General features: G+C 41.9%; 1 protein-coding gene across 1 annotated transcript; it reads right to left on the bottom strand.

Annotated features, from left to right (window-relative positions):
- Positions 1-1,693: 1,693 nt before the first annotated feature.
- Positions 1,694-25,844, bottom strand: add3b (adducin 3 (gamma) b). The gene is made up of 15 exons (XM_079512956.1): positions 25,665-25,844; positions 24,294-24,533; positions 21,660-21,804; positions 18,577-18,728; positions 17,330-17,410; positions 15,708-15,857; positions 14,365-14,508; positions 13,778-13,876; positions 12,052-12,225; positions 10,343-10,594; positions 9,772-9,888; positions 8,372-8,461; positions 7,891-8,014; positions 3,826-3,918; positions 1,694-3,582 (listed from the first exon to the last, which is right to left on the bottom strand). Exons 2-15 carry the CDS (start codon positions 24,492-24,494, stop codon positions 3,332-3,334), a joined length of 2,073 nt encoding a protein of 690 aa, XP_079369082.1. The 5' UTR covers positions 24,495-24,533; positions 25,665-25,844; the 3' UTR covers positions 1,694-3,331.
- Between the last annotated feature and the right edge of the window lie 1,929 nt (positions 25,845-27,773).

Here is a 27,773-nt window from a genome sequence, read left to right as displayed (position 1 = left end):
GACAGACAGACAGACAGACAGGCATTAGGTTTTTATAAATGACAGCATTTGAGCAGAAACAGGCCTGTGGTGGTCTCTGTACTGTTGAAAGGCCCATGTGTAGACTGGGTATGCAGCATGCTGGCACTGACTGCACGGAAAGCTGACCCACTGTGGGACGGTGTAGAATGTGACCCCAACTGGAGTAATCTGAAAAGCCTGAGGATTACACCGGTGGCTCGGCTGTCACACAGACTCACAGAGGACGCAAAGTCACACGGTGTGGTGTGCATTTGCCAGTGCTTGTTGCGTGTCTGTGTGTGCGTGTCTCTGTATGTATGCGAGCAATGTGCCAAACAGCCCTCAACTCTCCCTCAGCAGTACAAGGCAATATGCATTATTGAACAGAAAGCAGAGTTTGTTTTTTGTTTGTTTTTAACCAAAATCTTACAGAAGTAACATCCGAAAATGTCATTTTCAGTTTGCAATGTATCTATCTGGCTGTCTTCAACGTGCTGGTGGTCTTTAGAGGTCTGATTGGATTAGGCATCGTGTGGTCGTTGTCCCATTGTTTTCACACAATGAGTGCATTTTGTCCCGAGGTCACAGCAGGACACTGCAGCAGGCCAGAGAGTGTCACCTGTTCCTTAAGCAAGGCCCTCCTCTCATTAACACTGACAGAGATGGAGGAGCTCACACTAAGCTTCGTCATCCCCACATCGTAAAGGATTGTTCAGGCAATAACGGAAGTACAGCATGTCATTGTGACATGCTCTTTCAGAACAGATTAGAACTGATGCTGTTTTTGTTCTACTAGGGCTACAGTGGTCATGCAGGGAATGTTCGCCCTCGTCAATTAAATTGTCATGCTTTTTCGTTCAAAATAACTTGGGTTTCGGAATAGTTAATAGATAATTCGATGATGAGTTTCCATCACCTGTGATATGCATTTTTGTCTCTGGCTTTTCATTCTCCATCTTATGTCACTTTGACAGGAAAAGACTCGCTGACCGTATAGAAAATAGAAGTAAAACTCCTTGAACTGAGACTTAGAAAAATCTTTTTTCTTTATTTTAACATGCTCATGAAGTGCTCATGCTCAAAGTGCAATTAAAAAGCAAACGTTTCGGTCCTAGGACCTTCGTCAGTGCTATATCATCTTATGTCACCTCATAGGAAGGGGGATGGGGCCTGCGGTCTGGGAAGGTATGGATCTCTCACTCCCTTAACATGACATGAACACCTGTTGGAGACACCAAATACCCTCTTTGTCTCCATAGGCCCCTCTGTGGATTACCATGACAACACCCATTCATGTGATGGCAGAAGACTGATTATACAGCGTCACAGACAATTATCATGCATTGTTTTACAAGGCCACTGCTATTTAGTCTCTCCAGGCTGTTATTAGCCATGTGGAAAGTTTTAATTCATACCATGGATGTTCTTTCTTCTCTAATGACAGGCCATTAGGGTCACTGATCAAATGTTAGCTGGATTTTATCCAACCAAATTGGCTAGTACTACTATAGTATAGCAGGTGGAATGTTCTCAATGTACACTGTTTTTGTGTGACATTTATATTGTCCTTCCACCTTTTAACCCACTGTAGCCTTCCTTGATTTCCCTGTTAAATGTCCACCCATATACATTTTACTTGTTTTTGAAACTTGCAGGAAATTACAAAAAAGAACAATATCCGGATAAAAAGCAATTCAAAACACATGTCAGTGTTTATTACCACAGATGGAATGTGATTTCATAGGAATGACATTTGGCAAGACGGATATAAGGCAAAGCACCATATGCTACACGAATGAATGCCTAGGCAAGGCAATACAAAAAGCAAGAGTCGATAAAAGCAGGTCAGGAACATGGAAAAAATGTTATTATTTTTCACATAAAAAACACATAATGACCTTCATTTTGGTATAGCGTTACAAACAACTTCACAAAAACATACTATATACAAAAGGCAAAGAATTCTCTCCCTTTGGGTCAAAGCAAATTATTCACATTGTTGACTGGGATGTTAACATAGAACAGACAGTACAGCTATGATCCTCTAAAAATACTTAATCTGAAACTGTGTCCCCAAACAATTGCTTTCCAAATAATATTGTAATCCCTTTGCTATTTTTAGATCAGTTAAAATCTCAATCTCAACATTCAACTTGCACAGTTCAGCGATGATACTTTTCATTGTCATATGCTTAACATATGGCTTTCAATATTATTTAACTCACAACTTTTTTTCTTTTTCCATCAACATATACAATGTTCCAGAGGCCACTACTTTGCTTGTTTCCTTCCTAGTTATGGCAAACGTATTCTTCATTGTACAACTGTTTGTTGTACAATTTTCAACTGTAAAATGTTGATATTTTCTTATGATGAAGTCTAACTCTAAATTAATATTTAGTCACAGTTATTTCTATATCACAACAGCAGGTAGTGGGAAATGGGCATTACTAGCATTATTGACATGCCTAATATCAAACTATTTCTGATATTACCTGTAGCACAATCAAAATCCTTGACTTAACTATGAAACACTACATTGTGTCATTTAAACTCACAGATACTCAAAAGATAGTTTCAATATTATTGTATTACTATGACTCGAAAAATCATAATTCCTAAGGCTTGACTTCAGATAACGTCAACATGTCTACCATAAAACAATTCTCACGTTCTTAAAATGACAGCTTTTTCTGGCTGTTCAATATACATTCAAAGAACTTGGATACTAGTCTAAACACATGTACAAAACACTCAATAAACTGAAACACTGATAAGGTTCAAACCTTTTGCAGTGTCCTATGGCAATGGCACCCATTTCATCAAAACTTTAAAGCTATTATTCTGGTGGGGAACATTCGCAGAAAAGATTTGGTGAAGAGGAATTAAAGACAAGACCAAGTACAGAGCCAACCTCAGTTCACCAAGTATTCGTTTACCAAGTATAGAGTAGACTATACTTAGTAGACGCGTAGCAAATACTATTGATATGCCTGTTTTACAGTATGTTCACCATTCATTTCATATCGTGTGCCCTCACATAAAAAAAAATCCTCTGAGGGCAGACATCTATTTTATGTCTGCTGATCTGCATATCTTATATGTTATAAGACATTTCCCCCGAAGCAAGTATTTTCTCCCAAAATGACAGAGTCCAATAATGGAGAAAAAACAAAGCTATTCTCTTTTCTCTAAAAGAAAACAAAAAACTATATTCAGTCATTTCAGTCAGTTATTTAACTTCCCCTCAAAAAGCTGGGAATCTATTGAGTATACCCAGGAGGGAGGGAGGCAATTTGTATGTTTCCAATCAAAGGTCACTGTTTTCAGTTTAGGCTTCCAATTTCTCTTTTTCCTTCTCTTTCTTCTTGTTCATTTTCAGGAATGATGGAGTACGGAACTTCTTCTTCTTCTTCTTGGGGGACTTGGTTTGGCTTTCTGGGGTCTGAGCATCCCCCGGCTTCTCTGTGGTTGTTATGGAGATTTCAACCGTTTCTGTAGTGCTCACGCTCAGCTTGGATAGATCAATGCTTAGATCCTCGTCGGTCTCTGCCAAGTGGTCTTTCCCATTGAGTATTAGGTCTGTCAACAGATGAAACACACTCAGTTAACATGGGGGTGGGGTACATTCAGTGTGTTAATTAACTGGGTCTAACATGTACTCGTACGGGTCCAATTTGAGTTAAATGAACACGCTGGATTTCACAATGTAGGAACTGCAATCACACAGAATATAATAAGAATATATTATAATATATGTTTATTAATTAATATATTATTTTCAAATCATTCTAAATACAAAATAGGTAATGGCAAACGAATTACCTTTAGCTGGACTCATTATTGGGGAGAGGGAGAGTGAAATAGTGGAGCCATCAAACGTGGTCATCTCATCTGCGTCAGTGGCATCATCTGCATCTGCAAGAGGATTTAATTTAGCATTCAGTCGTCCTCTGTCAAATTCATGTGTGGAATGAGGACATTATGCTGAGCATTGTGAATTTGAATTTTGCGCTACTTGAGTAGTGCCTTATAAGGAGGAAACGCAGGTATATACACTAAGTATCACTATCAAATAATTTAAGAGAATAAGTACCAATAACAATGAACTATGCATGTCTAATTAGCACCACTAGGTGTCATATTTGCACACACACACACACACACACACACACACACACACACACACACACACACACACACACACACACACACACACACACACACACACACACACACACACACACACACACACACACACACACACACACACACACACACACACACACACACACACACACACACACAGAGAGAGAGAGAGAGAGCTTGAGGAGATAACTAAGCTCTTTCTGCAGTACATAGCCTAATATGAAGATCATCTCTACAATACAGCAGTGACCTTGGCTTGCATGCAACCTCAGTAAAACTAGCATCTAGTCCAGGGGGTGTCAAACTAATTTGTGTATGCTCTCAACACATAAGAAATACAAATGATGTCACAGTATTTTGTCACATTACACAAAACATAAGCATGGTTTAGCATTATTAGGCTACTGAGTGATTTCAAGTACAGGACTAAAATGTATGTGAATGCGTATATACTATTCAATTTGGATTACTATACATACAATGTTAGGAGTGTACAGGTGTCCAACCTACAATGCACATGTGCGCTTTAGGTTGAGAGTGATAATGTGAATATAATCAGAAGCCTGATGGTCTACAAATGTACTCAAACATTATGTTGTTAGAAAGTTTAAATTACATTTGTTTTAGGTTAAAACAAAAAGTGTATTTATTTTTTAAATAGTAATCATTGCTGTAGTGTATAGTGTTTGTTCAGTAACAGGGGTCTCCCTGTCAATCCAGCGCTTTAGTAATCAGAGAACACATTTTCAAGTGCGCTGCCAATTTCATCCAAGTGACAGAGAACCTGTACGAGTTCTCTTTCCTGAGTGGATAAAATTGGTATCCCGCAACGGCGTCAACTTTGGGAGTGCTTGAGGGCACAAGCACCCACTGACAAAATAATAAGCCAAAAAGCACCCACTGACTGAAGGCTGAAGATCCCCTCCCCCTGGTCATTTTGTCACGTAGGCACACACCTTTACAGTGTTCACAGAACAGGTATTCAAATGCTAATACGGTGGCTTTGTTCCAGTGGTTCATTCACACTCCGTCTCCTGCAGCAACGCAACACTAACACGGTCAGTGGAGAGGCTGCTGTCTGTGTACCGTCGGCCCGTCTATATAGAGCAGGGGTAACCAACCAGGGGTTCGGGAGCTACCAGTAGCTCGCACGAGCCATTCAAGTAGATCCCGGAGTGAGCGGGTGTCAGACTGACAGGCAGCTAGCCATCACTACCAATACACAGAATGTGGATTTTGAATAGCTTGCAGTGATGGCCCCAGACATGTGTATCGAGTCATCAACTGCAGAGTTTGTTTGTTCTCTTGTTTGACCGCTATCCGCTGTGAACTTGTGATGCACAACTAAAAACCCACAGAGCTAAACAGCCTCTCACTCACTACTATACCTACACAGGCAAGCAGTCTGACTATGGAAAAATACATTTGTCTTAATATTTTGGCATTGATTATCAGTATTTATTCTTATTTAAACTATAGTGTTTGTGTGCACATGCATTGAGCCTGTCAAAAAGTGTTTTTTTAAACATCGCCTATTTTAGTGGTAGATCATGGCTTACAATTGGGAATAAAATGGGCTCTTGGGCTTGAAAAGGTTGGTTACCACTGATATAGAGCCATGAGCCGGGAGGGAGGGGAGGGGCAGCAACACCGCCGGCCGCCGGGTAATCTCCACACTGACTTGAGACTTGACAAACAGAGCCATCTCAGCCTAAATATCCCAAAACAATGTCCGGGGAACAGAACTGTTCCTTTTCCTCAGACTACTTTTACTTTAATTAAAAGGTAAGATGCAGTGGCTGTAATTGGGTCAAGGATCTTGCTTTCGTGAGCAATGGTGTACGAGATTGGTAATAAATTGGTCAAATCATGACATTGTTAGACCATCTGGGGGAAATAAATAAATAAATCTGTGTCGTCGTCGTCGTCCCACCTAGCTAAAGGTAAAATCCACCCGCCGCTTATGGCTGAAACAATTTAATTCTTTACTGTTGATCATTGATCATGCTGAAATGTTGAAACAAGATGCTGAAACAATTTAATGTGTTCGTTAATCGTTGTGAACTGAAAGCGCGCACCACTGTATTTATTAGCAAAGTGTAAATAAAGTGAGGGGGGGGGGTTGCTGGGGGGCGGGGCGGGGGGCACCCACTGCCGTTATAGGAACCTTCCGCCACTGGTATCCCGACCTACTTACTAAAGAGCTGAAGAGACATACACATTCACCAGTAAGTGGCATTGTAAACTACCCAGCTTGGCAAAAGTCAAGTGATATCTGTAACAACATTGTAGTGACCCTGCATGTTAACAAATGTAAGTGTTCTGTTATATCCACTAAAATGCAAGGTTACGTTAATGTCTCTCTCAGTGATATTTGACTTTAGTGTGCCGAGGCAGGCCATGTCCATTATCCGTTACTTCAAATTGCAGATCTTTGAGTCCTTAGGCTCTAATGAAATTTACAATTTCGATCACGTCATTGCTATCATCAACTGCAATAGAGAAGGCAATAAATCACATCACTTTGTCATTTAGTTAGCTGACTAATCTCTTGCAATGTCCCCGATTCTTTCTCTCTGCCCTCACGGTCATCAGTACAACGCTGGCGTTCTGGGGTGAGATGACCTAAGTGGGTCCCTTGTGGGAGGTGCTTACACACGTTGGGCGGTTAAATGTTCGGCAGCATTGCCGGCACTGTAGCGTCAAGGAGAGAGTGGCTGCCGCACACAGACAGATGATAACTGAATGGTACAAAATGGTAAATGGTGCATTTATATAGCGCCTTTATCCAAGGCGCTTTACATAGATTGTGCATCAATTCACCCATTCACACACCGATGGCGGCGGAAAACATGCAAGGCACCAACCAGCACATCAGGAGCAATTAGGTGTTCAGTGTCTTGCTCAAGGACACTTCGACACCAACTCTGGGGGAGCCCGGGTTCGAACTGGCAACCTTGCAGTTACCATCCAGCCACTCTACCCCTGAGCCACCGCCGCCCCCTTATAACTGAATACTGAATATTTCCCATCCAGTCATGGGCTGGTGTGTATTGTTTTTTTGAGGCAGGGACCCTTAGACCTTTTAATTTGAGCATTTGGCTCTGGAAGTGCCAGTTGGATTCAGTCTAGCATGTCACCAGAGGGCACTCACTGGCGAGTTTTCCGAATGGTGGAATGGCAGATGGAACATGAAGGAATAGTTTTATTCGAGTAAAGTGGCCGTGTCAGCAGGGATAATGGTTCGTTACTTTTAGCCAAATACCGTCTCAGGATGAGTTTAAGATTTAGTACTCATTTGCATATTTGTCAAATATGTTAATGTTAAACAGCTGGAAGACACTGGTAGTACGGGGCTTTATAAGGTACACAGGGAACTAGTGGAATTCTGCATCTAGGGCTCTAAATTCCCGTTAAGTGTTCTCTAGGCATGCACAACGTTCCTCTGCTGGCCTGGTGCTGTATGTCACAGATCTCCATGAGCCTTAGAAAACAGTTGCATCCATACATCTCAATTTCGTCTTTGACCTCTGCTGACCTCTAGGATTAGCTTGACAACTGTGCTACTCTCACAATCTACACAGGCCGATGCCACGTCTGAGCTCTTGAAAGCCCAAGTAGGATTACGATTAAGTAGGGTTTTCAGACTTTTCAAGATAAATGGTCCAAAGTGGGACTTTATGACAGCATCCCATGATATGGAAGTATAGTTGTAATGCGTCTAAAAGGAGAAAGAATTACCTTCAAGGCCTTGCTGTCTTCGTTCTATATTGTTCTTGTATTCCTCCAGCGCCTTCTCCGTAAGCCCACTGAACGGATTTGGGGGAAGAGATCGCGTATGCTCTTCATCCTCAATGATGAAAGCCTGATAAGAAGAAAAGACATTATAAACATATTTATATATTGGGCTGACCTGAAGAACTGTGGTCACACTCACACAGAACCAAGGACACTATTCCACTATGAGCCGAAGTAGGAAATGGCCCAATTTATATTCATATTATAGACATCAGTAATTATATGCTTGTGAGAGGGAGGATGACTGATTTAAGCAGTCACACCTGGCCTGAGTCAAACTAGACTTGATCAAGTCCATGCACAACAGGTGCGCAGCCACACCCAGCTCTGAGTCCAGTTCTAGTTTGACTCAGGCCAGGTGTGACTGCTTAAATCAGTCATCCTCCCTCTCACAATGCTATTTTGAGATGGTAGATGTACTCACTGGTCCTGGAATGGTGTCCACAACGATGCCTGCCAGTAACTGAGACTTAGGCCCGGAGGTCATCTGGTCACATCGGTTATAATCTCTTATCTACAGGAAAGCATTCAAGATGGTTTTTCTTTCATATAGGTGGTCTTGCATGTTTGGCCCGCTGACAACATTTCACAGTATAATTTACTGTATACTGCCAATCATTTTCCAAAGTATACAGGAGTTTGTTTGGATTTTCAGGGGGCGCCGCTGTTTCCATTAATTTCAGCACGGTATGGAAAATCAATTTACAGAGACGAGACGACGAGACGAGAGCAATAATCCAACACACTAAATATCGCTGAGCAATTATTGTTTGTCAAAGTTACATTATTGTTGTTTAATGCATTTCAAATCGCAGATTGATTTAAAATCGAGCTGAAAATTGTCTCCGGGAGAAATATTGATTTATTATACGTTATATTATACGTTCAAATCAAATCAAGGTTAGGGTTACTTATTTAGTAATGATTTTATAACTATGAAGAAATAAAGCCATTAACAGTAAAATGGTCTCTGTTCATGTGCAAAGTTGTGAATATATATATATATATATATATATATTATGAGGGGAACATTTGTTGAAAATAGTCGATCTACATGCTCACAACAACGCATTGTGAGCTTGTAGATAAGCTATTTCCGGCTAAGACCTTTGGTGTATAGTGAAAAAAGAGCATACCAAGTACATATTACTATAACACAATGAGACTAACACAAAGTACTACCTACTGTACCAACTTTCCTCTCTTAGAGAAGGACGCTGAAACTGGATGGCATTAGGTCAGTTCAGAGTTTCACGCTTGACTGAATCTGTTCTGAGCTGAAGCCTGTTGCCATGCTAGAGGGGTGCGCTTTAGATCGTGATCAATATATTTCGTTGGGAAAGAAGTCCAACAGCAATTCCTCCACATAATACCAGAACAAAATGTTCTGTCTGTGTTAGCCCAATATGTGTTGAGCTTGTCAACATGAGGCTTAACCCATTTTGGGCGGGAACCCCTTTTGGTGTTTGGTGTTTATAGCATTATGTTATGCTTTAGCTATTGAAAAATAGCAGATCTACAAGCTCATAGCGCGCCACCGAGTGGCGCACTACGAGCTTGTAGGTCTGCTATTTTTGAAAAATCGAACTGACATAGAAACATAGCTTTTTCAGAAAACTGTCAGGATGTAGAAGACATTTTTAGAATCTGATCTCAGGTCAAAATGGGTTAAACTTGGGGATATAAAAAGCATGTTTCACAGAGCTGAAACAAGTATTGCATAATACGCAAAAAGAAGAAGAACAAAAAAACTATTGGTGCATTTGTAACATGTGGCGGGCTTTGTGTATTTTTATGGTATGAAAACACATGATTCCAACTCACCCTGTTCCTCTTATCCATAACGTCTGTGGGATTTGTGTTAAGTGGGACAAATTGATTTGCGTCCTCGATTCTTATTGGGGTGCCGATACCGCTGCCTGGCTCTGAAGATTTCATCCACTAAAAAAAAAGAAGAAAATGAAAAATAATAATGAGGGGTTTGACCAATGCAGTGTCTACAAGATGCATTTATTATAGTTTCCACAAGAGGGCAGGCTGATACAGAGAAATTGCAGCTTTTGCTACTGACAAATACTTTTGTGAAGCCCAAGCTCAGGCTTCGTACACACATAAAGAACAACTGTGCTGTGCTCTGCCTGTGTTTCATGGCCGCCCCAATGCTTTTCCAATGGAAGTCACGTGGTTTGTCCAAACACTTGTGTTTGATTGCCCCCCCTCCCCCCATCACACACAACTGTTTGGTCAAACCACATGACTTCCATTGGAAAAGCATTGAGGCGGCCATGAAACACGGACAGCACAGAGCATGTTCGTCTGATATGTGTGTACGAAGCCTCAGAGTCGAAGTATTTGTCTGCAATTCCACCTATAGAATCCTCCAGCATTTCCTCACCATAGTCTTGGTCCTAGGGCTGCACTCTCCACTGTGTGAGCGTTCCGGCACATCCACCTTCAGGTAGCTGTTGGGCGAGTTAAGCCAACGGGTCCGGGTCTGTTGTTTCTGTTTAAATGGACTACGCAGGCCGAGCTCCTCGTCTTCTTCCACTGGTACTGCAGACACCGTGGCAGGGATCTCCACGTCGTTCTTAGACCGAGGTTTTTCCCGCACAATGGGGTTCCTGTGAGTGTAGCCTGTTCTGTAACCCTAAAAGTGACAGACGGGATACATTGTACCTGGTGTTAAAAGATTATCCTTTTGTAAGAGGCAGAAAACAGTTGCAGTTTTACATAATATGTTATAGGTCAGAGATTAAAATAGGGTACATTTTGCATCCCAAAACGCAGTTTATAGTTAAGGGATGCAATAAAACAACAACCTCTGCATCCACGGGATGCACTGCTGTACTACTGTACTGTTTATTATTCTAGTTTATTTTGCTAGCTTTAGTTATAATAATAATTTCTTCTTCTGTTTTCTACATGAATATAACCACATTATAACCATATAAAATGAGATGGGAGTTAAATGCTGCAATTTGTAAAAATATGCAAAATATGACTCCTAATGTCGTTGAAGTGGGACTCGTAAAATGTCCCTGGGACCATCCCTGGACTCATTACATTGAAAACCTATTTACATCACTGATAGGTCTTCAACACAGACCACCCAAGGTGCTCTGAGCCCATGTCTCTGAAAGTTCAAAACCTTTCGCAGGGTTCACAGGGACACTTATTAGAGACATGTCCACTTTGTCCAGTTGCAAAAGGAGAAGATAAGGACTTATCAGTCGGTATAATTTAACCATGAGGGACTGAGGGAGCCTGTTGTTGAGGAAACATCAAAGAAAGAAAGATTCAAGCAGACTCTCACTGAAGGCAATCCACGGTGCACAGTAAAAATCCTCAGTGTTCATTTATCCATTTCTTTGACCGAGAGTGTACAAATGTAACCGTCACTCTCAGAGTTGAATTAATACTGTGGATTTTACTGTCTGTCTGTTAAGTCCACTCCATGGTCTCCGTGTGGCTGTGTGGTCTGTGTCCTCTTAACTCCCCACAGCATGCCTTCCCATCTGGAAGCCATGACAGCGGGGGTGGGTTTCACTATGATCACAGAGAGCTGAACAAGCGAACACAGCTGCAGCCTCCTCGAACCCAGTTGTGAAGCCATAGTGATTCGAATCGTGACCCACTCAAAGACATGACAAAACATCAGAGATACACCCGGTCTGACATCTTCTTATGTACAGAGGGAATTTGTCAGACAGACGTTATTTAGCGGTATGATAACAGAGGTGGTCAAACTGACAATCACACCAAATAATATATCGCCGGATGACAGTGAATGCAAACACCACGCTATCATCCACAGGTTAACAATGAATAAATCACTACCTTTGTCAGGAGACCAAAAAGGCCCTTCAAGTCAATTTGACACAGTATTGAGCGAAATCACTTCACATAAGACAGAATCTGTTGTAAAACAAGAACCTCCAATTATATGAATAATTGCATGGTTGAAATACTGTACAATGTCTACTTTCATTGTGCGTTCCGTCCGTCAGAGTCTTGTAATCAGACACTTCCCCAGGAAGTGCACCGGGAGAGGAAACCCAAAGCATCATGGGTAATAAGGGGCAGGGGGTCACATGGTTCACTCACCAGGTTGTCGAGCATCCTCATGAGGGACTCGAACTTCGCCTCGCCCACTTTCCATCTGACCTCGCCGTCAATCACCACCCCCGCGGCGGCCACGCCCTGGGTCAGGGGCTTAAATTTGTTCCTGTCCAAGACCACAAGGTTGTCCACTCCGCCAGAACACCTCAGAGCGCTCACCTACACAGGACATTAATTAAATTAATACATTATTTCAAAGATATACTGTTTATTATTTTATGGTTTTTGGAGTTGCCAGCCAAAATAGTCAATGATGGCAAGCTTAGCATGAGTGATGTTAAATATCAATCAGGAGGTTTCAACAATGCAGGTTTGGCACACGTCTTCACTTTAAAATGCTCTCGCAAATTAGAAGTCGCAACTACTTCCTTCTATAGTGACTCCTTCCAGTATGGCCAGTGGAGTTTTTTAGGGCTTTAAGCAACTAGTCGACTATTCAACTAGTCGACTAGTAAATCCACTAGTCGACCTTGTTGGTACTAGTTGACTAGTTGATAAAAAATAAAGAAATTAATTAAACTTTTTTTTTTTTTTTTTTCCCCCATTTTTGTAGGACTCAAGATCAGCTATATTAGTTATAGTCACCAATGTACAGTTTTTAAATGTACAACTATTATTACAAAAAAAACACAATAGGTAGGCCTAGTTAACAACTAGTCGACTAGTAAACGAGGCAACTAGTCAACTAGTAAAAATCACTAGAAGTGAAAGCCCTCTACATTCAACAACACAACCATGATGATGCAAAATAACAGCTATGAGGTGACGGAAGCTTTTGGGGTGGGGTTTAGCGAAGAGTCAGTTGCCTGTACGTGTCACTGATTTGTCAACATTGGTCAAATTTTGGTGTAATGACAATATCTTAACCCATTTTGGGAGGGAACCCCTTTTGGTGTTTTAAACATTATGTTATAATTTAGCTATTGAAAAATAGCAGATCTTCAAGCTCATATCGCGCCACTCGGTGGCGCGCTATGAGCTTGTAGATCTGCTATTTTTGAAAAATCGTGAAAATATTTATTTCAGAAAACTGGAGGATTTAGAAGATTTTTTTTAAATTTCGAGGTCAGGCTTAAATGGGTTAAACATGCATGATAACAATGGAAAAAAAATCAAATCAAGTCAAGGAGATGAAGGCATCCAAAATCCTGTCTCACGCAAACAGTGTTTCAGTAACTGTCCAGTGTGTGTCTACAGACACCACAGGGTTTCACCTGGCACTGGTTGGGAACAATGGTCTCAATCACACGTCTGATTTCACTTTGTTGAAACAGATGTTAAACACATTGCCAGCATTTCTTCTCGTGTGGGCAATGCAAGAAAATCTTGCGTTGTTAAAATCTAATGTTAGAGGGAAATTTGAGTCAATTCCAAAAATCAGGGAACAATTATTGTCCCTTTGAACAAAAAAAGAAAAGATGAAAAAGACAAACATATACAGTAGTATTATCAGTATCAATATGATAGTGGTGTTGTTAAAATCAGAACACACAGATCAAATGTTCCAAAGTACTGTATAGTTCTGTACTATGTGTTGTTTTTGTTGTTGGTGTTGAACAGACCTGTGAAGATGAATATCCTTCGGGACAATAAAGATTATTATTATTATTAAAGTGGTCACACTGCTCTGAAAAACAGTTCAAAGCATTCGCTAATATGCCATTAGCAGTCAGTAACTGTGCAAGGAGACAAATATAGATTTATGTAATACCTGGATTTCACACGCCTGTTGTGAGTGGTACACATAATGGAAAGCCTCTTCAATGGTTTCCCCCAGAGCAAGCAATCCATGATTTTGCAAGACCAGAACCTACGAAACACATTAAGACATGCTTTTAAAAAAAACACATTAGGACCACTAGTAATAACAATACAGTTTAAAATGTATGTATCGTCTGAAAAATGCTGTATTTTTGAAGTTTGTCAAGCTGTTTTTCAGTTTTTCTTTGGATTTATTTTATTGGCTCTGTTTTTGTTATGTATTTTTGTTTTCTTGCATTCACATTTATGTTTTATTTCTGTTACATTTTTTTGAAAAAAAATGTATGTATCAATATACACATTAAGAGTTCCTAATTCCGTACAAGCGGTTAGATGCTGGAGTTTGCATAAACTGCATAAACTAACATTTGAATAAAGCATTTGTTAACAAACATAAGATGGAAAAACAACAATCTGATATCACACAAATAGGTATAGCAGCACGTCAGGTTATTTCAGACCAGTCACAAAGTCACAAACAACTAAGCAAACAATCACTTGTTGTTGTGGTCAACATGCCGGCGGTTTGATGTTTACCTTGGCAGTAGGGCCCAGGGCTTTCTGGAACTCCACCTTCTCCCCTTGATCATCCAGGCAGCCATGGTAACCAAAGTAGGCGACATCGCCTAGAAGCAAAGCCTCCTGGGAAATGGGCAGGACGCCACATTTCATGGAGGACACCTGTTGACACGGGATAAAAAGCAAACTGTGACTGTTTGTGTCGACAACTGAAGGCACATTTTTGGCCATGGGGGCATCAAATAAAACTTTACTGTGCAATGTAAATCATGTGCCATGCAATTTACTGGAGAACCTCAAAGGGATTGGTAATGCACATTAAAACGTGTCTGCATCCAAAATAAGTAGGCATGCAGAGGGATGGATTTATTCAACTCATTTCCCCCGAAGCCAAATATGCATTTAGCTGCAGCCTATTATGTCCCACGAAAGATGTGTCCTGAGTTAACACCTTGAGGGCTCGGGCCTATTTAATCCATTAATAAAATGTGCCCATCGTTTATAGCGCCCGGACCACTTTTACCGACGGACCGGATGTTGTTGTGAATGTGTGTGTAGCAGCTAACAATAGCCACACCACTCTAGAGTCGATCGACAACAACGGGAGGTAAGAATAAATCTATCGCGACTAGCGACTGGACAGCGGAGGGCCGTCAAACACAGGATCTTTTTTTCATAATTAGACGGGATGATTTAGATCGCGAGTTATGAACGTTTTAAGATTTTCGTTGTCGTCAGCTAAACAGGCAGGGAACATTTTCGATGACGTGTCACTGTTGTGCAACACCGACGATTGCGCAACAAGCGCTCCTAGGCTGTAGAGCGATGCGATCCGTTTTCATAGCACTAATTGGACGGAGATTAATCAATCTCCGTCTCGAGCAAATGACCGTGCACTTGAACTTGACGGTGATCTCCGTCCTGCGCCTCCAAGGTGTTAATGGTGTTTTAACAAAATAAACAATGTTGGAGCAAAGACTGTGTGCGGACTACTCCTTCTCTGTATGTATCTACCTTTTGTCCAGCACCAGCAAAGAACTGATGTGCGCAAGCCACCTGCTTTTTAACCCATTTTGTGGCGGGAACCCCTTTTGGTGTTAGCATAAGGTTATGCTTTAGCTATTGAAAAATAGCAGATCTACAAGCTCATAGCGCGCCACCGAGTGGCGCGCTACGAGCTTGTAGGTCTGCTATTTTTGAAAAATCGAAGAACCACTGACATAGAAACATAGCTTTTTCAGAAAACTGTCATTTCTAGATTTCTAGAATCTGATCTCAGGTCAAAATGGGTTAAACCACGAAAGATTAAGCTCATATAATGCTCATTTATTATACTGTACAATCTTGGAGTATATACTTACAGCAGCTGTAGCAGAGGTATGTATATGTATGATACACCTCACGTCAGGCCGCATGGAGTAAATGGCAGCATGTGGACTGAAGCCAAAACGGTCGATACTCAGATCTGTAGTGCCCGGGTCCACTACATCACCAATCATGTTCACTTTGATCTAGGAGGAACCACACAAAAAGCAATACAATATAAGGGTTGTGATGGGGGGGTCAAAACAATTACCAGTCAAATTGATTTCATCGTGTGACAAAACGTGGCACTTCTTTATTGTATCTATATCTAAATGGGGTTTATTGCAATGCCTTTGCTGTTCAGTGCTCACTGCTCACAGTTTAACCCATTCTGGGTGGAAACCCCTTTTGGTGTTTTAACTAAGCATTATGTTATACCTTAGCTATTGAAAAATAGCAGATCTACAAGCTCATAGCGCGCCACCGAGTGGCGCGCTATGAACTTGTAGGTCTGCTATTTTTGAAAGATCGTAAAAATGCGGCACAAATCTTTGAATATATATTCTTTCAGAGAGAACGTTTTTTTAATTTCGACGTCAGGCCTAAATGGGTTAAAATGAGTAAATACAAGGAGAAAGAAAGAAAGAATAGTAATTAATTTAGCACGCACAGAGGGACATCTGTATGACTATAGCTATTAATGTATTAACCGCCAGAGTTTCTCTACAACAGTCTACGTCTTCAGCCACTGCCAGCATTGTTTGAGCATTCGTACTAATCTTGAAAGACCCACGGAATATTTTGTTCTATGACTATGTAAATACCAAATATCTGAAAAAAGAAGAGAGTATCTACTTTCATCGGAAAAGAAAGGTGTGTTTAGGCAGTTGAATAAGCTATGTTTTCACCAAAAAACACTCTAGGAACAGAAAATGTGAAATCCTATAATACTATAACTTTTCTGGCTTGGTTTTATTTTTTATCAGGTTTTTTCCGGTTGTCCTCTAACCGAGAGTTCTAGATTTACACACACTGAAAACAAACCACTATGAATGCCCAGATCTCCCATTTCTTTTATCTGATGTCTTATCCCGTCTAATCCTTTTACTATTTTAAAATGTACTGACTTGCGCATCTCCTGTGAGCACCTGGTTGTCTTACTCTCTCTGCACTGAAAACACTGATTGACATCTATAGACAGATCAATGGTAGTTAAGCATTGGATTTTAAATTACGTCTATAGACGTCAATGTGTATGTGTATGTTAATTCTTCCTGCACAGAACATTTCTCAGAGTTAACCCATTTTGTGGCGGGAACCCCTTTTGGTGTTAGCATTATGTTATGCTTTAGCTATTGAAAAATAGCAGATCTACAAGCTCATAGCGCGCCACCGAGTGGCGCGCTACGAGCTTGTAGGTCTGCTATTTTTGAAAAATCGAAGAACGACCGACATAGAAACATAGCTTTTTCAGAAAACTGTCAGGATGTAGAAGACATTTTTAGAATCTGATCTCAGGTCAGAATGGGTTAAAGAATCCATTCGTAACTCTGGTTAAATTAACTCTCAACATTTAACAGTGTGCCTACAAAAAAACAGCTACCATATGCATAATTCAGAATTATTCATTATTATAAACAAATGCAGCACACATGTTGACAGTGTACTCGGTACTCACCAAATTTGCTGCTGTAACTTCAGCAAAAGACAGACCTTGTGGACTAATAAGAACATGATCCTGCTCTTTGCTCACCCGCATCTGACGGGAAAATAAAATAAAAAAGCAACATTTTACACTCAAATGTTTAATTAGCAACAGCATGTGATTAAAGCTTAGCCACCAGGTTTTGCAGAATGCCTGGTGACTCTCCATAATAATGCTTGGTGGAAGTATATAAAAGAAACACGCACACACACACACACACACACACACACACACACACACACACACACACACACACACACACACACAGGACGATCAATAGTTATGTAACTTTAACAACTCCTTTCAAAATCCAGAAACCAGAGAACCAAGACTTGGGGCTCCATTTTCGTCACCCCTAAACCCCTTGTCCCTAAACTTCGTTGCCTTTTTTTTTTTTTTACTATTTTGCAATTTTGAATAGTTAAAATGGCCAGTCTACAAGCTCACAACATGTCAATGTAGATTGACTAGTTGAACTATTCAAAAATGTTTTTCAAAATAGTAAAAAAAAAAAAAAGGCAAAGAAGTTTAGGGATAAGGGGTTTAGCGGTGACGAAAATGGAGCCCTTGGTGTCATGAAGATGTAGGATGTGTAACCGCTATGAAACCTTGTTGTAGATTGTAAAAATGAGAACATTTCAAGGAGAATCTTCTGTGGACAAATCTAAATGTCTTGTTCAGTGTTATTACATTGTAGAATAACTACATCATAAAATAGAACAAAGAAATATAGGCTCATTAAATAATTCTGGGCGGGAACCCCTTTTGGTGTTTTAACTAAGCATTATGTTATACTTTAGCTATTGAAAAATAGCAGATCTACAAGCTCATAGCGCGCCACCGAGTGGCGCGCTACGAGCTTGTAGGTCTGCTATTTTTGAAAAGTCGTGAAAATATTTATTTCAGAAAACTGGAGGATTTAGAAGAATTTTTCTAAATTTTGAGGTCAGGCCAAAATGGGTTAAATCATCTCATCAATAGTACTGCCTCCACTGCTTGCCCTTTCAGATTGATTTTCCTTTCTTCACCTCACCAATTCATTCAAGTCTTGGTCGGCTCTCTGGCTTTGGAAGAGAGTAGTTCACTTTGACCAATATCAGCACGAGACATTCTTACTTACAAATGCCTGAGCAGTGAGTACACATGCATAAAAGATAACACAGTTACAAATATTGAATATAAAATATTAGGAGATACATTGCATTGAAACTTGCACTTACTGTTATATATGAACTTGTGAACCGAGCCCAGGTAAAGAGATCAACGAGTCTGTAGAGGCTGGCCAGCTTGCAACGGTTGTGTTTCTCCCCTTTGGTGAAGGACGGAGACTCAAAGCCATACAGGTCGTTGACTGGGGTTACCATCCCTAAGCCTGCATCAAACCATACAAAGCAAAAAGAGAGTTGTGTCAACAAGGCATGTGCCATCATGTGATACATAATATTTATTTAGCTTTTGACCTGAGATCAGATTCTAAAAAATGTCTTCTACATCCTGACAGTTTTCTGAAAAAGCTATGTTTCTATCTGTCGTTCTCCGATTTTTCAAAAATAGCAGACCTACAAGCTCGTAGTGCGCCACTCGGTGGCGCGCTATGAGCTTGTAGATCTGCTATTTTTCAATAGCTAAAGCATAACATAATGCTAACACCAAAAGAGGTTCCCGCCCAAAATGGGTTAAAGCGGCTGTAACTTTTTTTTTAATGAATAAAATGTAATTCTGTCCGATACAATATAACTTGTTATATCTGACACGGATTTTGATGATGGTCAAGATTCAATCAATGTATCCCGAGCAAGCAGTCAGGCTCTATTAGCTCAATGGTAAAAATGTCAGCATTTGCGCTGGACCACTGGTGTCATGCTCGTAGAACGCAGTACTCCGGCGTGGTACCCAAATAAATGTGACGTGCACACGCAGGTACGGAACGGTGCACATGCGTGCGTGCACGCTAGAACGCGTCCCGAGATTGAAGAGAAGACGCGCACCTAGCCTCGGGTCACCTAGCCTGGAACTCACCTATGCTTTCTATGGCATAGGCAGCTCCCGGCAGGATCCGCCGGGAGAAACTATGCGCAGCTGCTGGACATGAGACTAATTAATTAGAGCGACAGAGAGAGAGAGGAGTGTGTGTGTGTGTACCTGTGTGCGTCAATTTGACAAAGGTGCAGACCATCAGAAATCAGCAGAGAGTGATCGACGTTTGCACTACTCTATGCCAAATTGAAGTGGACTCGGACCCAGACTTTGTTTTTCTCCCTGGAAATAAAAACGTCTGGGTTTCCGAGGCTACGGGTCACCAGACGTTCCAAGACACACCAAGTACCCAGTGGCTCTACGTCTACTGGAGGTGTGCCGTGGGCCCCTATTTTCACGCGGTGTCAAGTACCGTGCCCAAATCAAATGGCAAACTACTTTGCATAACAACAGGTTTAACAACAGGTTTAACGGTTCTCATACACGGTAAGCAACACAGCACAGTTTGGATGAATCTATTCTTAGATGGTGGAGGAGGTATTCTTGTTGCATGCAGAACACCGCAGAAGCAGTAGCCTACTGGAGCCATACTATTCCAAAGCAAACTTTTTAGTTTCGCTCTGCAGTGCAGTAAAGTCTACAGATAGACCCTGACGAAGACCTTTTGGTCGAAACGTGTAGGTCCTGTTATTTATTTGCCTTGCTCATCATAAAATAAATTATTTAATTTTTCACCAAAGACGGAGTGCCTTGGACTCGTTTTTTTTCAAGTCTGCAATTTACACCCTGACAAGCAGTACTACGTGGAGGAAGGATACATTTTGTCTATATTCTAAGTCTACTTTTGAGTTGTGTTGTATGTGTCTAAAACTGTCATACACTATAAACAATATAGGCTTAGGCTATCAGCTGTTCTGTGTGCATGCGCACAGGTAGGCGCGAGTGCACGTGCGCGAGTGTGCGTGCGTGTACCGAAAACAAATCCCCATTACACCACTGTGCAGGACACCGGGTTCAAATCTGGGGTAGTAGAGGAAAGCTTTAAGCTCACACCTGGTACATATGTTGTACGTTTACATATCCTTCTTTAAATCTCCTTTCTTCTTTCATCTATGTTATGCTTATATGTTTCTTTAATCAACATCTAGCTCAGAATGTTTGCGTAAAAAAAGCCTGCGTACAAAAATCACATCGTAAAAGCGTCCGCCCTCAAAACCTTTTACAAGACACTGGCGGATATTTTGAGAGCATACTGTATAAGGGCATTCAACCAAACAGAGTCCTGTGTTTTATGACCACTTTTAGAGTGATTTTTTAAAAACTTTTACAAAGGAGCAGGTCAGCCTTAACCCATTCAGGCCTGGCGTCGAAATAAAAAAAAAAGTTTTCTAAATCATGACAATTTTCTGAAAGATTTGAGGCACATTTTAACGATTTTTCAAAAATAGCAGACCTACAAGTTCATAGCGCGCCACTCGGTGGCGCGCTATGAGCTTGTAGATCTGCTATTTTTCAATAGCTAAATTATAACATAATGTATGTAATCACCAAAAGGGGTTCCCGCTCAAAATGGGTTAATTACTTCAAAGCCATATGGCGTGGCGGCCATGTTTACATTTCTCAAACATTAACAGTTTTGACATTCCAACTTTTTTGAAAACTGATATTTTGTAGCCCCCAGGCTGAAGTGCACAGTGACCTCTGTTCAAGCAATGGAGGACAACGTAATAATGGCCACTGCAGACATAGCAGCTGTAGTTCATTATTCAGGGCTGGGCATGTTGGGGTACTTAATAGAAACAGTCAGGATAAAGAATGCTGTCAACATGTTTTTTTTGTTTGCCTTCCCCATCATTTCAGTCACAAGAGTCTGACAATTCAGCTTTTGACAATGAAGATACTCAAGCTGCATAATGAACCCAGACAAAGAGAAGACATATACATGGAATGATAATCAGGCGCACGCACGCACGCACGCACGCACGCACGCACGCACGCACGCACGCACGCACGCACGCACGCACGCACGCACGCACGCACGCACGCACGCACGCACGCACGCACGCACGCACGCACGCACGCACGCACGCACGCACGCACGCACGCACGCACGCACGCACGCACGCACGCACGCACGCACGCACGCACGCACGCACGCACGCACGCACGCACGCACGCACGCACGCACGCACGCACGCACGCACGCACGCACACACACACACACACACACACACACACACACACACACACACACACACACACACACACACACACACACACACACACACACACACACACACACACACACACACAGAGTGCCACTCACTCATGGGGGACGTTACGGGGCCAGTTCCTCCCAAAGTGCTCGCCATGATTAGGTCAGCTATCTGCCGCAGAACCTGTAGGCCTGCGGGGCTGTTGCCCTTGGTCACCTGATCCTGGATCAGGCCTTCCAGCTCATCTTTAAACACCTGGAAAATAAATTAGAACAGGGATTGAATTGATTGAAGAGAACAGGAACAGAAGAAAAAGAAACATCCTCCATTCGAAACACACTGGACATCCGTATCGGTACTTTGCCTGTCAATCCCCTTCCACCACACAGTGACTTGATGGACGACAACATTTGCAGAGACTACTTAGCATATTTCTCAAGGTACTGCTATTCTTCTGTTCTGTCGGAATAGAAAACTAGGCAGTACTCTGAGAAAGGTAAAGCCTGAAATAGACCAGGCCGACTGCTGGCTGACAACAGCGGGCATCAGTGCAGTATGGGTCGGCAGTGATCCTTAAAAAAGTCAAAATCTCAGACTTAGCACCAACACTGCACCAATGGGTCACCTCCTCATTTACATTATATTATCACCAGAACAAATCGGGACATAAACTCAAACATGCAAGGTCTTATTCTATTTCTCCAACAACAACTGTTATCGCAATAGTCCCTTTCTGAAATAGTTCAATTATTACTGTATCTATTGATCCGAGAGAGACCAGTCGATCTTGGATCTTCATTCCAAAAATGCCACGATGATGTCTCTTCTACTGACTGCTGTCAAAGGGGAACGCAGAATACTGCTGGTTTTCTATTCCGCTGGGTGGTTGATGAACTCACTAGTCACCGGGTGTCTCTAGACTATTAACTCTTAGCCTGCCGCCATTAATTAATCCCTCGATTGCGTATTGCCATGGTTTAATCACGCGTGACACTTACTTTGAAGAGCCAAATATCCGTATCGCATTTTACTATGAAACCATTCCGTGTGTGTTGACGAAGCTGGTGCTCGTTCTCTCGGTCGGTGGTGGAAAAAGTGGACCGCGAGTATCACAGCGCCTGCTACAGGCCGTTGAAAACGCTTGTCTGGGACAAAGCGTCCTCTGCAATGTCGCTTCTGTGAGATAAAGCCGTCTGAAAACAGAGCCGGCAATGTTAGTGGATGCGCGCGCATTTTCAAAATGGCCGCGCCCATTGTGTCAGAAGCATAACAAAGCTAACGGACGGTAGATTTCGATACGATCGTATTAAAACATGCATTAATGAATACATCGCTGTTAAAACGGCTTTTCCGTTTGTGGCAGGCTACAAGATTCTACGTGTTAATATTCCTATGTTCCTGGCGGGTAAACGATTAAGGCCTTGATTACACTGCAAGAACACACTGCAACCACCCACAATCTGGTCCCATGGACCAGCATTTTGAATCGTTCAGTTTTTCTATTAATAACACTCAGGAGAAGCGATGATGAGAGGACAAGAGAAGAGAAGAGAAGAGAGGAGAGGGGAAGAGAAAGAGAACACCCATGTTGGCTCATCATGTGTATACAACCTAACCTTTCCTTGACCCAATTTCCTTTTAACTCTTCAGCATCTGACAGACAGCACAGTGTGCTTTTCCTTATTAAAAGTGTACACAAATCACAAGGGACCATTAAAAACCTCTTTGTGCGTGTGAAAAGATTTGGGGGGGGGGGCGGAGGGAGGGCTTTTTTTTATTAAGCTTGGCTATCAATTTATGCTGGCAGAGTGGCCAATGAATCTTATGGTATCGTTCCCAATGAAACAGCACTATTCTCCTGTGTGCCACAGTGGCTGAGCTCCAGCATTCCGCTTCATCTCAGCACGGTTCCCATGGTGATGATGAGCCGGGTTCCACTTGTTGAGGTCCGTTATGCAATCACAGACGAGCGTGGGCTCATCTTATTTCCATGCACTTCATGGGTATGTGTTTGTGTGTGTGTATTGCATCTCCTCGGAACACATTTTTAGCAAACTGCATTACTCTATTTTCGATCCCTTATATCCTCCTTATACTATACGCTTTAGCCAGCATCCGTGTGTACATATGCAAAGTGGAAGTGAACTAGTCTTGTGCAGAAATAAATATTAACACGGCAAAGGATGTGCTATAAACGCAACTTCATTGCTATTTACATTGCAGATTTACCCTTTACAAGAGAAGTCTAACAAGTCAGTGGTTAAACATGTGGAGGGAGATTTAGCTCCCCGCCCCCCAGACAGTAGCAGTCAGTTTGGCTGTGGTTGATGAAAATAGATAACACCTGGGCTGCTTTAATTAGTCTGGACAAGTTTGACCACTGCATCTAATGGTTTATGGCAGCTATAAATCTCTCTTTCTCTCTCTATCCACTATATTAAATATATATTTATAGGATATATCAGAGTAGTATAAAAGAGAGTAATGACATGCGGAAGTGCTCATTCTATCTCAATGGAATAGTTCCAGCCATAGGAGCAATGTTTGGAACTATCGCCCATAGGCACCCGCTTTGCGGCGAGATCAAAGCGTGTCACCACTCTCTTACTACATTACTCTGGGATATATAAACCGAGAGAGAGCTTTCGTTTGGGTGCTGCAACATAGACCCACTCCAGCTGTGAAAGTAATGTCCATTGCATCGAGACACTGAAAGCTAGCGTGTGGGAGCCGGGGACACTTACCGGACTCTGGAGTATCTGGGTCACTCGCTTCTTCTGTCCCATCATGTTGAAGTCCTGCCTCAGGTCGGGGGACATGTTCCTGGCGCGGAGGTACTCGGGGTCGCTCTCGTCCATGCGGTCAAAGTAGCGCTCCTTGGAGTCATTGCTGGACAGGGACAGGGTCATGGACCCCGCCGTCTGTCTCACCTCCACCAGACTCATCGTCGTCGACCACGTGACCTCTCACTGTTTTTATGGAATCTGTAAAGGAGACAGGTCTCTATTAAAGCTCAGTTTTGTCGTTTAATAGGTTGCCTAAGCAACATCTGTGTTGATGAACACCCTCAAGTGAGTCGCCAATGATGCACAATGATGAGTCATGTAATTACATGGATGTAACAATGAGATAGGGGGATAACATGATTTGCTGAAATTTGTGTAGTGGGGCTGTTTATGTGTGGGCATTTTGTCTACAGAGCGACAAAATAAATGTACTAATGTTGAATGACTTGAACCCACGCATATTACACAAATGCACAACATGTATTTCACACACACACACACACACACACACACACACACACACACACACACACACATACATACACACACATGTATTTCTTACACACACACACACACACACACACACAGTGCAGTCATCAAAACTCAAAAGATTAGGACTATAGGAGTAAAAACATGTATGCAATCTGGACTCACACTTGTAACCAGCTGGATGCCAGAGTGCAAAGTGGAGACTGAAACCAAAGCACCGAAACCAGCAGCAGTTAACCTCCATGTAACACATGTAAAACAGCACAGCGCCTTTGGCATTGAGACGTTACCTGGGGTGGGGGTGGGGGGGCAGTTGGGTGGACAGGGGATTGTTTCAGCCAACATTTAGGCCTTAATCAATCATTCGCCTACACACAACAATACTTTTCCCGTCTTCTTTTTGCTTACATGACGCACAACCTGTAGCCTATTAAATAGTCTTTCTAGGCAGAGATGCAGGTTACATACATTTCAAAAGCGAAAGTGGCTTTAGGTCAGAGATGCAGGTTACATACATTTAAAAAGCGAAAGTGGCTTTAGGTCTCTGTCTTGTGTACACACATACACTGTGCATATAGCCCTTTAGTACCAGTACAGTTTAAAAATCAAATACAGCTGTGAACTTTCAAATCCAAACGTTATCTACTGACTACTGAGGCGTGATATGATTCGCCAAACGCGTTATATAAATCCCACTCACTCAGTCTCAGTGTGCAACTTTTAAAACTGTTGAGAACTACTAATCAGCTGCAAAAACAAACGAACAAAAAAGTAAGCAACAACACACAAAACAAACAATAGGCTGATACGTAACGTAGGCTATGTGGGGAAATTATTTACCTCAACCAAACCGTCCACTTCCCGTCCCCGGCCCGAGTTTATCACGTCCAGATGGCTTTCTTTTGATAGTCTCCGGGGGTACAGTACTACAGTAAAACGTTAAACTCTGTTCGGGTACATTGCGAAGACGATGCAGCGCCCAAACTTGCGTGTATACCCCCAAAAAGTAGGCTACCTTTTCCAAATGGCTATCCCAGTAGTATCCAAACAGCGCACAGACGGAGCCTAGTACCTACTGCGTGTGAATAATGTGTGTGTGAGAGAGTGAAACAGACAAGAGTGAAAAGAGCGGCCGCCGCATGGAGGAGAGAGTGTGTGGGTGTGTTTGTGTTGGAAAAGGAAAAGTGACCATGTGACTTCACTTATCCACCCACCCACCAGTTCAGGCCAGGCCTCATGTCGAGTTTGGTTTCAGTGGTTTGGTGGTGGGAGTGGGACCCAGCGCTGGGGGGGGGGGGGGCCGAAGTCATAAAGAGTTATTGCAGCCTGCTATATACCAATGGTTTTCAAAGTGGTGTCCGATCGTTCAAGGACCCCTCATTGAGCCGAGGGGTTCCCGGGCCGGCCAGGGATGTTCAGAAAAATTAGGTTTAAACCAGGGGTCTTCTCTGGCTCTGCATGCAAAACGAGGTTTAAAATTCTATTTCTCTAGGGTCTGGGTTACTGAATTGAATGAGTCTGACTATTTAGAATTTAGATGTTTCAATATCAATGATCTCCCTACCTATATCTTATCTAGATACTAGTTCTAGATTTATGACTGCAGGCTACTACTATCTAATCTTACAACAAAAATATCTTATCTTATGGAGGTCCCTGACACAAAATGCTTTCAAATAGCTTCCATGATGCTTGGCCTAATAACCATATGAATGTGGGTGTCCTTTACATGCAAATGTTAGAAATGTGAGAAAATAAAGAATATAAGTGTTGTGAAAATGGTCTGAAGTCAACTAGACCTGGTGTATGCTAAATTCAGAGCCGGACTTACCGTTGGGCTAGGGTGGGCTGAAGCCCGGGGGCTTTTTTTTTTTTTTTTTAATTATAAAATTATAAAGTGAAATCCAATTCAAGTGAAATGTGTGTATTGTTATTGTATTTAGTTGTATTGTGGTTAAACCATTGAGAGCTTCTGCCTGCCTGCCTCTCTTTTTAGGGGCCTGGGTACCCCAAAATGAAAACAAAATAGCCCAATTTTTTTCCGGCTAAATTGATATTAGCATATTAGCAATGATAAATTATTATAACACTGATCTTCTTTATATTGGGTGGACAATGTCAAAGCTAGCTGACAACACATCAATGATAAAGCAGAGGAAAACAAAAACAATCCTTGGGACCTCTGGAAGCTAGTTAAACAACTATGCTGCGGTCAGAAACTAAAAACCAGGTTTACAAGCATAAACATCAAATCGAACGACACCCTCATCACTGACAAGCTTGATGTGGCCAACTACTTAAACATATTCTTTGCAACAAACGCTGGTTAACAAACTGCCCTCCCACTCTGGGCGTTTTGGTGTAGAGCACATGAAAACCTTAATTCTACAAAAATCTAGGTGAGATGATGAGATGAGATGAGATATACTTTATTAATCCCAGAGGGGAAATTGTAGCGTTACAACAGCACAATGTGGCACATAAAAAGCTAAAACTACTACATTCTCGGGGGGAGTGAGCCTATAGAGCAGTGGTAACCTTTTCAAGCCCAAGAGCCCATTTTATTCCCAATTGTAAGCCATGATCTACCACTAAAATAGGCTATGTTTAAAAAAACACTTTGACAGGCTCAATGCATGTGCACACAAACACATAAATATAGTTTAAATAAGAATAAATACTGATAATCAATGCCAAAATATTAAGATACACATGTCTGGGGCCATCACTGATACACATGTCTGGGGCCATCACTGCGAGCTATTCAAAATCCACATTCTGTGTATTGGTAATGATGGCTGGCTGCCTGTCAGTCTAACACCCGCTCACTCCGGGATCTACTTGAATGGCTCGTGCGAGCTACTGGTAGCTCCCGAACCCCTGGTTGGTTACCCCTGCTATAGAGGGTATGCGCATGCTTAAAGTGAATGGCACATCGAGTGGCAAATC

This window comes from Electrona antarctica, assembly GCF_951216825.1.
Source record: "Electrona antarctica genome assembly, chromosome: 10".
Classification (NCBI taxonomy): Eukaryota; Metazoa; Chordata; class Actinopteri; order Myctophiformes; family Myctophidae; genus Electrona; species Electrona antarctica.
This window is presented reverse-complemented; position numbering and strand designations above follow the sequence as displayed.

Excerpts from the sequence above, each read along its gene's own strand:
- add3b (XM_079512956.1), bottom strand. The coding sequence starts at position 24,494 with ATGAGTCTGGTGGAGGTGAGACAGACGGCGGGGTCCATGACCCTGTCC. Across the intron at positions 14,509-15,707 it reads ATACCTCTGCTACAGCTGCT|GTGTCCTCCATGAAATGTGG; the intron begins GTAAGTATATAC and ends CCGTGTCAACAG. Across the intron at positions 8,462-9,771 it reads TTATGGATAAGAGGAACAGG|ATAAGAGATTATAACCGATG; the intron begins GTGAGTTGGAAT and ends GCTTTCCTGTAG.